Source organism: Bubalus kerabau, chromosome 15 (assembly GCF_029407905.1).
Source record: "Bubalus kerabau isolate K-KA32 ecotype Philippines breed swamp buffalo chromosome 15, PCC_UOA_SB_1v2, whole genome shotgun sequence".
Lineage (NCBI taxonomy): Eukaryota > Metazoa > Chordata > Mammalia > Artiodactyla > Bovidae > Bubalus > Bubalus kerabau.
Window position 1 is genome coordinate 80,628,435 of NC_073638.1, and position 14,872 is coordinate 80,643,306.

Sequence of the window (14,872 nt, forward strand, 5' to 3'; positions counted from 1 at the left end):
GAGGGATAAAAATAAATCCCAGGTCTCAGGGACCTTACAATTATGAAGTAAATAAGACATTTTGCTAAGAAGTATAGATAAGGCAATAGATATGAAGAAGTAAATAGGATTTGAGAGGACTAAGTCACTATCAGCCCTCAAAATCAGAAGACTAAGGTGTCATGAGTAAGGACTTTGGCAGATGGAAGCGGGATTGTAGGACTCTGGTAGAAATTATAGGAGTTTGAATATTATTACCACAGAATAGATGTAAAGGACTTCTAAATGGGGAATAAAGCATGCAAGGGCTTTAATCAAGGGTTTTGTGCATAGAAATACATTTATTAATATATACAAGTAGCTTCCTTTTTAATCTAATGTATTTTATTTTGTACAAAGACAGACTGAGAAGAAGTTCATAGGATTCTCCAGACTACTTAGAATGCTTATGAATGTGATTTTTATTCAGTGCCTTTCTAAGATTTAATTCTTGTTAGGGTTGTTGGCATTTTGAATGTTATTTTTGCAGTTGCTCTATGTCAGGGTTCCTCGAAGTGTGCTTTAGAGCACCTTGGGGTTCCCTAGGACACTTTCAGAGGATCTTCAATGATTCCCCTAATACTTCTGAGGCAGTATTTGGCTTTTTCATTCTCATTCATGCATGCTTATAGCATCGGTTCTTCCAAGGGCTATTAAGCATGGGGTGATGTCATCACTCTGATGTTAACCTTTATTGGGTTTATCTTATTATTTTAAAATTAATTCATAGATATTTTAAAACTCCCAGTTTCAATTTCAAATACAGTAAGTATCAGTAGATATAACCTCCACAAACGAAAGCTCTTTGATGTTCTCAATAAGTTTTAAGAGTGGTTTCTTGACCAAAAAGAAAGAATGGTTTCTTGACCAAAAAGATTGAGAACCACTACTGTGTGGAATGTCCACTGAATTTGGAAATGAGCATGGAGAAGGAAGCAGTATGATGACTGGATTCTCCAGTTAATCACGGCACAGCCAGTGTCAGGCTTAGGAGGCAGTGGTATTCTGCATGGGTCATGAATCTTTTAATCATTAATAGCACACTTGCTGAGAATGCTGACTCTCCTTTCTGGGCCCCACTATCTATACAATGAAATGAGGAGGATTCCAGGGTTCTCCCTTCTGTTATTCTAGGAGTGTGAGATTTCACTGAAAGACTGTATCATGTTGAAGCAGGTTTAGTAAACCTTGCCTGTAAAGTGCAGCACAGTAAATGTTTCAATTCTGCATCACCACTACGCAGTTCTGCTGTTTTAGAATGAAAGCTATCATAGAGAATATGTAATGTATGAGTATGGCTGTGTTCCAATAAAACTACAAAAACTCAGACTGGGCTAGACTGGCCCCTGGACTGTAGTTTATTAAGCCTTAGTTAAGAGCAAAGCTTCTGAAATCAAACTACCGAGGTTTAAAACCTGCTTCTAGGGAAATCCCACTGGTCCACTGGTTAAGACTGTGTACTTAACACAGGTTTGATCCCTGGTAGGAGAACTGAGACCCTGCATGCCACACAGTGTGGCCAAATAAATAAATAAAACCTGCTTCTGCCACTTATTAGCTGTGTGATCTTGCACAAGTTGTGCAACTTCTTCATACCTTAATGTTATCATTTGTAAAGTGGGAATATTCCGAGCACATAGCTACATGAGATGTAGCAAAACAATTGACAGTGCCTGGCCCCTGGCAAGCCTCCAATAAACATCATTTGAGGTCAGCAGATGGTAATCAGGATGCTTTGGTGGATGCTTTCCTGGAACAGCATTATTACCTGAGAGCTGAACCAGTCCTGATTCTCCTCTGTGTTCATTTTCATTGGTATGTGGCTCATCTGGGTAACATATGCAATCCAGGGACTTTCAAGAAGGCTTTAAGAGAATAAGAAGAAGATATGATCACTCCTTGGGGAGTTTCAGTTCCACTCACTGGGCTTGTGTAACAACTGGCAGATCTGGCTGAGCAGTAGAGGAAATGGCAGTGACTCAAAGGTTCCAATCATGTGGTGGTTGTTTGTTTTTCATCTTTGCAGACCTTTTATATCTAAAGATGACATACTAGGTATTCAGTCACACTACCTGTCTTGCAGCCTACTGTACCAGAGCATGTGCCCAGTATTTTCTGTAGGCATTGGTGCAAGGCTCAGAAGATACCTAGATAACTGAAGGTCAGGCTTCCCTGGTGGATCAGTGGTCAAGATTCCATCTGCCAATTCAGGAGATCCAGGTTTGATTCCTGGGTTGGGAAGATCCCCTGGACAAAGAAATGGCAACCAACTCCAGTATTCTTGCCTGTGAAATCCCCAGAATAGAGCAGCCTGGCAGGCTACAATCCATGGGGTCACAAAAGAGTCAGACATGATTTAGCGACTAAAGCAACAACAATTTAAGGATATGTGCAATGTGATTAACAGCTTGGCTGTTGTCATCAGATAGAACTGGGTACAAGTTTTGATTTGGCACTGCCACTGGCCCTTGCTCTTGAGTAAGTGATTTAATTTCTCTGAACTTTAGTTCTCTTATCAGACAAATGAAATTGATACTATCTACATTGCCATGGTTTTGCATTTTGGATTACATCAAATAAGATAATGCATGTAAAGCCTTTAGCAAATGGCCTGATGCACAGTAGCTACTGTTATTGTTATGAATAGTAATGCAAATGAATGAGGAAGGACTAAATTGGGAAGTTGAAGAGGGTTATTCAGTTTAAAGTCATTTTGATTTGGGGAAAATCTCTAGTCATAAAATAACATTTTAAAAAACTGGCCTCCTATTATCTTTGGTAAGAATTATGATGCCCAGCTGGATTACAGTTTGAAGGACTTGGTGATCAGGCAGAATACAGTAGACCTTTGAGAAACACGCAGGTCCACTTAAATGTGGATATTTTTAAGTAAACCCAGAGTACTACAAGATTAGAGTTTGCATGAATCCACAGTAGTGGAACCACATATATGGATAGATGACTATGGAGCTTGAATATCTTTGGGTTTTGGTAACTGAGGTGGGTCCAGGGACTAATCCTCCTCAGATGGTAAGGGACTGTTGCTACTGCTAAGTTGGTTCAGTAGTGTCCGACTCTGTGCAACCCCATAGATGGCAGCCCAACAGGCTCCTCTGTCCCTGGGATTCTCCAGGCAAGAACACTGGAGTGGGCTGCCATTTCCCTCTCCAATGCATGAAAGTGAAAAGTGAAAGTGAAGTTGCTCAGTCATGTCCGACTCTTCGCGATCCCAAGGACTGCAGCCCACCAGGCTCCTCCGTCCATGGGATTCTCCAGGCAAGAGCACTGGAGTGGGATGCCATTGCCTTCCGTAATTGGGAATTAATCATGTGGGAAAAAAGGCAAGATTGGGCAAATGCAGTTTCCAAGAAACTAATTCAACTATTTCAGCTGTTTTATCCCACATTTTCTTGGAAATGTCTCAGCTATAAGAATGCAGTCTGGTGTCATAATCTGCTAATCATTGCTAATGATAAATAGATCAAGTAAGAAAGGTAAGAGGAACATCCAGGTAATAAGAGTAGGAGATATTATTGTTTTCTTACTTGACTAAGTATATGAGCACCAGGGTTCCGAAGATTCCATAGAAAGGGCCAAATGTGATGAAATAGCGGATATAAAAGCTGCTGACTCAGGCAATGTCCTGTGGAAAGAAGTGCTTGAAAGTTAAGCTAGTGGAAATAAAACTGGCTAAATCTTATATCCTGATACTCAAGGAAGCTATGTCTGGAAAGGACCAAGCATTTACCTTTCCCCTTTCCTACCAGCCTGATCTAGCTCTAGAGAAACAATCGAGTTGCTCACCTCCCAGTACCTTCTACAGTACATCACTCGAATGGAATCCAGGTTGAAGTATACTGGCATGAGAAGGGCAGCCCCAACTGAAAACAAAACAAAACAAAAAACAAGAAGATGGTGAACAAATGAGCAGATATGATTCCTGTGGAAGCTAGTGGGAGTTGATCTCCTTAACATGCTACCCCTGGAATATTGCCCCTGAGAAGGATGCAAGGTGGAGATCCACAACCACATCCTGGATGCTGCTGGGCTTTTAGAGTCTCTGAGGGTGAACCAGGACTTTGGTTCAAGCTCTCTTAAGGAGACTAGTGAAGGTTTGAAGATCTGAGTCATTCCTGATGAAGGCATCCCACAAGGGCTTCTGCTGTGAGCTTTCAAGTTTTCTCAAGGTCCCTGGAATCCTTCAATCCTTCACGATCCTTTGTGTTGGGCCCTGTCACAATATGTCGAGGTGGCAGATACAGAGCAGGCATACTGAGTCTGGCCAGATAGTTATTTACCTGCATCTCCCCCAGGACCAGTGAAGTTGCCTGGAGCAGGTAGGAGTCTCATGGAGACCCTTCACATTTCGACAACTCTCTTCTTGATCAAACTTGAGTCAGATGCTCTGGAGCCTCCTTCCTGACGAGGCTTCAAACTTGACCTGTAAACTTTCAAAGCCTGCAAACTGTCAGCATAAATGATTTTGTCCACCTTACACACTAAGAGACTCGCAAAAATGCTAGAAATAGTTTCTGAGAACAATTCAGGGCTGTGCTCCTGGGATGACTCCAGCACCTTTAAAATTCTTGAGAAATTTCAAGACTGTCCAGAGAACTTACTGCTTGTTCAGTAGGCTTCTGACCTCCTTTTCTTCAATCATTGTTAGAAAACTTACAATTATAAAATTCTTACTGTGTCCCTCTGGGATGGATTGTCCCTGATCCAGAGTGTCTTTCTCAAGGACTTGGGGGTCATCCCTTTGAAGTGCAATCTTTGAGGGTCTGACTCCGTCCTGCAGCCTCTGGGAGGGTAGGGGTTTGACTTTGATAAGCACCAGTGAGAAGACACACGTGGCTTAACCACATGACCAGCTTCCCCTCCTTTTATCCTCTTTCACTAATTTCCTTTAGCATGTTCCCGTGTTTTAAAAGTCTCCCACCTTTCATTTCTGGTGAGTTGAGCTCAGCCTATACTGAATTACCTTTCCCTACTACAGCAATCTGCATGAAAGCTGTCTCGCCACCTTTATGAAATGTCAAACCTCATCTCTCTCTGACAGGTTGAGTATGACTCATTTGTACCTGTCATACTACACTGAAGACATTTGAAAGAAAATGGCAAAATGAAACAGCTCCTGAGGACGATGTGGTTTGTAAGCTGGGCATTCTGCAGTGAAGCTACAATATTCATCCATTCCTCATAAGCTAAGGCTATATTGTTTCACTACAGGAGGAGAGTTCAGACAAGAGGCTCCAACAGTTTTTTCTTATGTGAATACACATCTGTCTGGGCTGGAAGAGTTCCCTTTCAAACTGGGGCACCAATGACCTCCACACCCTTTTTGGTCATGAAAGAGAATAACTGCATTAGGATAAGTCCTCAGGATTCTAGCTCTGGAAGAGGCTGCAGTGGTGGTTGAGCCTCATGTCTCAGAATAAGGACTCACAGGCCATCCTGGTCAGGCACAAGACAGATGACCACTGGTGGCCAATGTTTGGGCACGCCAGATCATCTGCAACACTTTCTCAATCTTAACACTGTTGGCATTTTGGGTCAGATAATTCTTATTGTTCAGGGCTGTTCTGTGTACTGTAAGACATTTCATAACATCCCTGGCTTCTGCCCCATGGGTGTCAATACCATTCCTCCCTCTTTGTTGGGATAATCAAAAAAGTATCTGTATGCTGTCAAACGTCCCACTGGGGGCAGCAATGCTATTAGTTGAGAACCACTGATCTACAGGAAATATTTGCAATCTTCTCTAAATTGGGTTTCTTTTCCAAATGAGTAAGCATGTTTCAGATGAGCATATTTTGGGGTCCTAAACTTTTCTTTGTGGGCTCTCATGAGTTTGACTTGGTTAAGAGCAAAACATTTTTGCTTCTAATATTTTTTATTGATACTTGCATTATTAAGCTACCCTATTTTCTCTCAAGCCTAGAACATATCCAGACTTGTCTTATTATGTGTGTGTGTGTGTGTGTGTGTGTGTGTGTATCTGTCCACTAAAATACCTTCTACAGCTGTATGTAAGCTGTGGGAACAGTCAACTTTCTATCACACAGAAGCTCTACAGGTGACTTTTATCATGAGACTCTGCTTTTTCGGGCACCTACTGTCGGTGCTTGAGCATTCTTTTCCTAATTTTCCCCCTATCCATACACCACTATCCTTTTCTTCTTGATAAGGATTGTATTTAGTTTATCCAGGACGAGAGTCACAGATACCAGACCCCTTGATTGGCATCCTGCATCCCATCCTTCTTGGAGCATCTTCTTCCCTGTACAGTAGCCAGAGTGATGAGATGCCCATTAAGAATGCCTAATCACTCTTCTGTTTTCCTCTTCAGATTTCACCCAAGTAAGTCTGAAATAAAACATGCTGCTTTTTTGAGGCACAAGACCTGGGATCGTCTCTCTGTGGGAGGATTTCAGTCCTGCCTTCTGGCTTGACCACTGTTTGCTTCAAGGAAATGGGATGATAAGGATTGTGGCTCCCTGGTGACTCACCCGTGCAGAAGTACAGGTGCTGCTTCTTGAAGTCAATGTATTTGATTTTGTTCTTGCCATACTGAATGAAGAGAGAATAAAACTAAAGTAAGAACAATATAGACTTCCGTTATTATACTCAAGGTTGTGTGTGTGTGTGTGCGCGCACATGCGCGCGTGTGTGTGTCTGTGTGTGTGCGCGTATGTGTGTGTGTCTGTGTGTGCGCATGTGCACGCACGTGTGTGTGTCTGTGTTTGTGTGTGTGTGTACGTGTGCGTGTGTGTCTGGATGTGCGTATGTCAGTGTCTCTGTGTGTGTGCATGTGTGTTTGTGTGTCTGTGCGTGTGTCTGTGCATGTGTGCATGTGCATGTGTGTGTGTGTCTGTGTGTGTGTGCGCATGTCTGTGTGTGTGTATCTGTGTGTGTGCTTGCACACGTGTGTGTGTGTCTGTGTGCCTGTGTGTGTGTGCATGCGTGCATGTGTGTGTGTGTTTGTAGTCTTTACAGAAAGAGCCATCTGGTCAGAGTTCATTTACTGTTAAACTGAAGGCACTGAGGAACCAGAACTAAAGGGGGAGGAAATATTTTGGTGACTTTTTCTTTATTTACATGTGGGCAATTCTTGCAGGGATGGTTTATTCCATTTGAATTCAGGGGTTGTGATAGTTTATTATTATTCCCATGGGAGCCATTTTAAAAATTTTTTCCTGGTGTGGAATGGAATGGTGATGGAGGAGAAATATTTCTGATAAGTTTTCAAGGTCTTCTTCAACCTATGTGCTTAGAATTCTGCTTGAAGCTCAGTCTGCTTGTATCCATTCATCCATTTAACAGATATCTGTTGAATGGTTACATTATAAAACACATAGTCATAACCTCTAGTATCTACCTCATATTTCCTCCTTTATTTCCATCAGTGGATCTCATGCTGTGCTATACTCATTTTAAGGCATGGTAACATAATTGCACTCATCTCACATGCTAGTAAAGAAATGCTTAAAATTCTCCAAGCCAGGCTTCAGCAATATGTGAACTGTGAACTTCCAGATGTTCAAGCTGGTTTTAGAAAAGGCAGAGAAACCAGAGATCAAATTGCCAACATCCTCTGGATCATCAAAAAAGCAAGAGAGTTCCAGAAAAAACATCTATTTCTGCTTTATTGACTATGCCAAAGCCTTGGACTGTGTGGATCACAATAAACTGTGGAAGATTCTGAAAGAGATGGGAACACCAGACCACCTGACCTGCCTCTTGAGAAACCTGTATGTAGGTCAGGAAACAATAGTTAGAATTGGACATGGAACAACAGATTGGTTCCAAATAGGAAAAAGAGTATGTCAAGGCTGTATATTGTCACCCTGTTTATTTAACTTATATGCAGAGTACATCATGAGAAACTCTGGGCTGGTGGAAGAACCACCTGGAATCAAGATTGCCAGGAGAAATATCAATAACCTCAGATAGGCAGATGACACCACCCTTATGGCAGAAAGAGAAGAAGAACTAAGGAGCCTCTTGATGAAAGTGAAAGAGGAGAGTGGAAAAGTTGGCTTAGAGCTCAACATTCAGAAAACGAAGATCGTGGCATCTGGTCCCATCACTTCATGGCAGATAGATGGAGAAAGAGTGGAAACAGTGGCTGACTTTATTTTGGGGGGCTCCAAAATCACTGCAGATGGTGAGTGCAGCCATGAAATTAAAAGACGCTTACTCCTTGGAAGGAAAGTTATGATCAACCTAGACAGCATATTTAAAAGCGGAGACATTACTTTGCCAACAAAGGCCCGTCTAGTCAAGGCTATGGTTTTTCCAGTGGTCATGTATGGATGTGAGAGTTGGACTATAAAGAAAGCTGAGCACCAAAAATTGATGCTTTTGAACTGTGGTGTTGGAGAAGACTTTTGGAAGTCCCTTGGACTGCAAGGAGATCCAGCCAGTCCATCCTAAAGGAGATCAGTCTTGGGTGTTCATTGGAAGGACTGATGTTGAGGCTGAAACTCCAATACTTTGGCCACCTAATGTGAAGAGGTGACTCATTGGAGAAGACCCTGATGCTGGGAAATATTGAGGGAAGGAGGAGAAGGGGATGACAGTGGATGAGATGGTTGGATGGCATCATCAACTCGATGGACATTGGTTTGGGTGGACTCTGAGAGTTGGTGATGGGCAGGGAGGCCTGGCGTGCTGCTATTCATGGGGTCGCAAAGAGTCAGACACGACTGAGCAACTGAACTGAACATATAATCTTACCACTGGGAATTTGAGTCATTTTCTAGGGGTTTTCTTAGTTTATTTAGTCAGTGCCCAAATGCACAAAGGCAGCAAGTATCTTGAGAGGAGGCATAGATGTAATGGTTTATCTCTATTTCCTAAGAGACACTTAATAAATGTTTAGTTGAAGGAATGAATGAATGAATGATAATTCAAGTCTCCTGTATAATTTTACCTTATGTTCAGTCAGTTAAAACACAGTAAGCCATGTTTAATTTTTTGCTTTTCCCATTCTTTTGATACCTTCCCTTCTACATATTTCTTCTGTTATTTGGATGTAAGACTTGACCCTTGTTTCTCTTACTATCACAAATAAAAATAAATGTCATGGTGATAAAGTAATGATAGTTATTTGCAGTTACTCCCAAGCTTCTGGATATTTAAGCGGTAGGAAACTTGAAAGAGGGAGTCGGTGGGAAACAGTGGAGAGTTGGCAAATGTAGGTGAAGGACTGACTTTTGAGTATGGCTCCAAAGGAGAAGTCGAACTTTTCCAGAGTATGAGCACAGGACCTGGCCCTAGATGATTAAATTAATACTCATTAAAGGAATGAATGTTTGAAGAAAGTGGTAGAAAGACTGACAGTAAAATGGGAAGAACAGAAACATTTAGGGCTTATCAGAATTAGTTTTGTTGCAAAACAACTGAATTTAGAGATTAAATGATTGTAAGTAATGTGGTGTCCATTGGCTTTGAAATTATAGTAAACAGAAACCTAAAGCTCGAAGGATATGTCTCTCGAACGATGGAGAAGTGATGATGTCTCCATCCTCTGTGAAGAGGCAGCATGTGAACTAGATACAGTTCTACAGAAGGTGCTTCTGGAGGGGGCCAGGCTGCCTCATGAACTCCAGTGAGACAAGTCTCCATTGCTGTGAGGGACTGAGGAGAGAAGTCAAAGTGTCATAAGTTTAGTGATCAGCTGAGGAGTTCACAGGGATTCCCTGGTGGCTCAGACTGTAAAGTCTGCCTGCAATGTGGGAGACCCAGGTTGGATCCCTGGAGAAGGAAATGACAACCCACTCCAGTATTGTTGCCTGGAAAATCCCATGAGTGGAGGAGCCTGGGGGGCTACAGTCCATAGGGTCACAAAGAGTCAGACACGACTGAATGACTTCACTTTAGGAGTTTGCAAACTTCAGAGAGCTCTGACTTGTTTGTGGAGTCTTTGGAAGGACAACTGACTGAAGACTACAGTCAAGATTTCTTTCTTTCTTTTATTTTCTTTATATCTTGGCAGGAGACTTTTCCCTAATTGGAAGAATGCTGTCTTCCAAAACTGGGAAAACCTATTTTGAGAAAGTTACACAATCCTGGTTACCACAAAGTCCACGCAGCAAGTGACCAAGCTACATTCCTCTGTTTTTACAAAGCTCCTAAATTCTTCCAGAAGGAGATAGAACCTCTTCCTAAGCACTTAATTCTCAGGATCCATCATTTCTTTCAAGGAAAAATACCTTTCTATGATTATCCTTATACCTTCTGTGTTGAAAGCAGACTATAAACATCTTGGTAATAATCCTTACATGCTGGTTTTTAAGCTGAGGTTTAAGAAAGTCAACAGCTGAGACATTCTGGAGTTTGCCTTCCTTTTTCTTTTCCTTAAGAAGTCTGAACTAGAGGCGAGGTCCTGTGTATTATGAAGCATTTGAGCTGAGTTTCATGTATGCTGCTGCTGCTGCTAAGTCGCTTCAGTCGTGTCCGACTCTGTGCGACCCCATAGACGGCAGCCCACCAGGCTTCCCCATCCCTGGGATTCTCCAGGCAAGAACACTGGAGTGGGTTGCCATTTCCTTCTCCAATGCATGAAAGTGAAAGTCAAGTCACTTAGTCGTGTTCGACCCTCAGCGACCCCATGGACTGCAGCCTTCCAGGCTCCTCTGTCCATGGGATTTTCCAGGCAAGAGTACTGGAGTGGGGTGCCATTGCCTTCTCTGGGGTTTCATGTATAAATGAGCCAAAATGGACCTAAATTAAAATAACAGCTTAGTTTCTTCCAACAGCTAGAATTAGTTGACATAACTAGATATGTAGATGGTTCATGATTTAGCACTTGTTGAATGTACTGCCATGCCTTCTATGACTGATTTAGCCTGAATGACTTTTAAGATCATGGAGTTATTCATTCCACATTTTCTTCTTTTCTTACAACACCAGATTCACTTATTTAAAATTTATATCCTGGAGTTAAAAGAAGAGATGCTCTGAAAACATGCTTGAAGCCAGAATCTCCAGCCTGATCTCCTCAAGACAAAGGTGTAGACCTTTCCGAGAACCACTTCCTGGAATATTTCTCTAGTGCTTAGGATTTGTAAACATACCTTGACAGGTTGTAAATCTCCAACAACAAAAATTGGGCCTACATCAGTATCTGGATCTTTGGAGTAGATGTTTGTTTTTACATGGTGTTGGAAGTGTTGGTTATTCCACCATTTTGCAGATAAACCCTGAGGAGAAGAGAACATTCATTAGCTGCAAGATTTCTCTCCTAAAATATCTTTCATTATCAGAGTTTTTCAAAACCAAACAAAATCAACCCTGAATATTCATTGGAAGGACTGATGCTGAAGCTGAAGCTCCAATCCTGGCTACCTGATGCAAAGAGCCAACTCACTGGAAAAGACCCTGATGCTGGTAAAGATGGAGGGCAGGAGGGAAAGGGGATGACAGAGGATGAGATGGTTGGATGGTATCACCAATTCAATGGACATGAGTCTGAGCAAAATTTATGAACTGGTGAAGGACAGCCAAGCCTGGTGTGCTGTGTTCATGGGGTCACAATGAGTTGGACATGACTAGCACTTGAATTGGAGAAGGCAATGGCAACCCACTCCAGTATTCTTGCCTGGAAAACCCAATGGACGGAGGAGGCTGGTGGGCTGCAGTCCATGGGGTCGCTAGGAGTCGGACAAAACTAACCAACTTCACTTTCACTTTTCACTTTCATGCATTGGAGAAGGAAATGGCAACCCACTCCAGTTTTCTTGCCTGGAGAATCCCAGGGATGCGGGAGCCTAGTTGGCTGCCGTCTATGGGGTCGCACAGAGTCGGACATGACTGAAGCGACTTAGCAGCAGCAGCAGCAGCAGCGCTTGAATAGTAGCAATCAGAGTTTTCTGCCTACATCTTTAAAGTTTAAGTAGGATATGGATTCCTGGAACATGTCACCCCCCATTCCTGGGTCACAGAATGATTCATTGGCTAGAGGCTCTAAAAGCCTACCATCAAATCATTATCTTATCCAGGAACATAAATTCCAGGCTAAAACAACTCCTGATAATGAAGAAGAATAAAAACCATTGAAATGAAATGTTTTTCCATCTATCTTTTTATTGTCCTCATTTTAAAAAGAAATATGAAATAGGTAGAGCAGATAGTACACTTCTTATTTTATAAATAAAGAAACTTCAGCTCTAAAACTAATTAGTTCGGGGGGGGGTGGGGGGTGGGGAATGGAACCAGGGTTCCATCTTCAATGAATATTTAAAAGAGTCATGGATCTGAAGTCATCTCCTATGGGGGCTTGCCTCTGATCATCACATGTTAAAGCTTCAATGATCTCATTAAATATAAATGAGAATAAAAGTATTTTAGTTGATGCCGAGTTCATGTCATCTCTGATTAATTTGTTTGGGATTTTCTCTCTTTCAATGAAAATCTGAAGGTTTTAACAGAGAAAAGGATTTGGAAGCACATCAACTTAGTTGCATCCACTAGATGTATAAATGCTTCTGTGTGGTTTGAGAAAATTGTCTACCCTTTGATGTTCAATTTCATCTTCAGTAAATATAGTATAATATAATGACATTTACCTGCATGGGTTGTTTGAGGAGACATGAGATGCTGTGTGTAGAATGCTGGCATACTGAGACATTCAATTTCTCTTCTCTTCCCCTATTATGTTAATCATTTATAGAAGAATAAGCAATAGTCATAGTTTTTACTGCATATTTGACATCTCTCAAAAATTGATTAATGTGTATTTTAGATCTGCAGTGCTCAATAGAGTAGCCCTTATCTGTGTATGGCCACTGAGCACTTAATATGTGACCAGTCAAATTGAGGCGGGCTGTGTAAGGATATAATACATACTAGATTCAAAACCTCAGAATGAAAAAAAGAAATGTAACATATGTTAATAATTTTTATATTTCTTTCACGTTAAAATGAAAATATTTGGAATATATACAGGAGTAATAAAGTTGGAAGAGGGTGTTTGCTGTGACCAGTGTGTTCTCTTGGCAAAATTCTGTTGGCCTTTGTCCTGCTTCATTCTGTACACCAAGGCCAAACTTGCCTATTACTCCAAGTATCTCTTGACTTCCAACTTTTGCATTCCAGTCCCCTATAATGAAAAGGACATCTTTTTTTTTTTTTTTTTTTTTTTTTTTTTTGGTGTTGGTTCTAGAAAGTCTTGTAGGTCTTCATAGAACCATTCAACTTCAGCTTCTTCGGCATTAGTGTTTGGGGCATAGATTTTGATTACTGTGATATTGAATGGTTTGCCTTGGAAATGAACAGAGATCATTCTTTAATTTTTGAGACTGCATCCAAGTACTGCATTTTGGACTCTTTTGCTGACTATGATGGCTACTCCATTTCTTCTGAGGGATTCCTGGCTGCAGTAGTAGATATATGGTCATCTGAATTACAGTTGCCCATTCTGGTCCATTTTAGTTCACTGATTCCTAAAATGTCTATGTTCACTCTTGTCATCTCCGGTTTGATCACTTCCAAATCACCTTGATTCATGGGCCTAACATTCCAGGTTCCTATGCAATATCGCTCTTTACAGCGCTGGACTTTACTTCCACCACCAATCACATCCATAGCTCAGCATTGTTTTCACTTTGGCTCTGTCTCTTCGTTCTTGCTGGTGTTATTTCCCCACTTTTCTCCAGTAGCATATTGGGTACCTACCGACCTGGGACTTCATCTTTCAATGCCATGTCTTTTTGCCATTTCATACTGTTCATGGGGTAATCAAGGCAAGATTACTGAAATGCAGTACAAAATGAAGCAAGGCAAAGGCTAGCAAAGTTAGCTAGACTTGGATTACTGTGATACTGAATGGTTTGCCTTGGAAATGAACAGAGATCATTCTGTCATTTGGTTTCTCACCAAATCCTAGAACATCATAGAAAGGCTGATATCCAGTTGAAGTCCTAGTTTTAGAGATGAGAACACTGAGAGCCAGAGATAGAATCTGACTTGTTCAGGGTTGCACAGTGAGCGTTATCAGAGCCAGGGCTAAAACCTACTTTCATCAATCCTTGTACTATTATCTAGCATCTGTCCCTCTATCCATCCATCATTCCACCCATCCATCCATTCCTTCATGCATTCAGCAAATGCTTATTGAAGGCCTACTGTGTGTTAGGCACTCTGTTAGGCACTGCATTTCAGGGGTGCATAGGATAGTGTGCCTGTCCTCCTGGAGCATATCTGAGGCGGATAAGACCAACTGCCCCTGCTTTTTCCAGCAATCTGGGTTTTGCAACCCTCAACTCTTAAACAGAGCTATCTAACTTCCCTTGGTTCTCTCTTTTGTTAAACTTTGATCTGTTCTGTATCTTTTCTTTTATTTATACATAGTCCTCCCAGGATTAAATGTTGCTGGATTCCCATAGCCTCCCAGAAGAGCATGTCCAGACCCCTTCTAAGAATATCCCTACTCATGACTTTATAGGGTATATCTCCTGAGAGGTGGTTCTTTAATGGTGTACCAGCTGCTGCTAAGTCGCTTCAGCCGTGTCCGACTCTGTGCGACCTCATAGATAGCAGCCCACCAGGCTCCTCCATCCCTGGGATTCTCCAGGCAAGAACACTGGAGTGGGTTGCCATGTCCTTCTCCAATGCATGAAAGTGAAAAATGAAAGTGAAGTTGATCAATCGTGTCCAACTCTTAGTAACCCCATGGACTGCAGCCTACTAGGCTCCTCTGTCCATGGGATTTTCCAGGCAAGAGTACTGGAGTGGGGTGCCATTGCCTTCTCCAATGGTGTACCAGGGATTGGGCCAAATAGTTTATTGGCTAAGAAAAAAACAGAACTTTTTAATAAAAATAAACTTTTTCTCCTAAATATTTAAATTT

At 41.7% G+C, this 14,872-nt stretch overlaps 1 protein-coding gene across 1 annotated transcript in view; it reads right to left on the minus strand.

The window, feature by feature from the left end:
- Positions 1 to 14,872, minus strand: part of LOC129627923 (fatty acid desaturase 2-like protein FADS2B) — a 47,467-nt gene that overhangs the window by 6,508 nt on the left and 26,087 nt on the right. Inside the window, 5 exon segments of the mRNA XM_055547364.1 lie at positions 1,787 to 1,883; positions 3,564 to 3,661; positions 3,823 to 3,899; positions 6,528 to 6,588; positions 11,100 to 11,225. Of these exon segments, the coding sequence (XP_055403339.1) occupies positions 1,787 to 1,883; positions 3,564 to 3,661; positions 3,823 to 3,899; positions 6,528 to 6,588; positions 11,100 to 11,225 (459 nt within the window).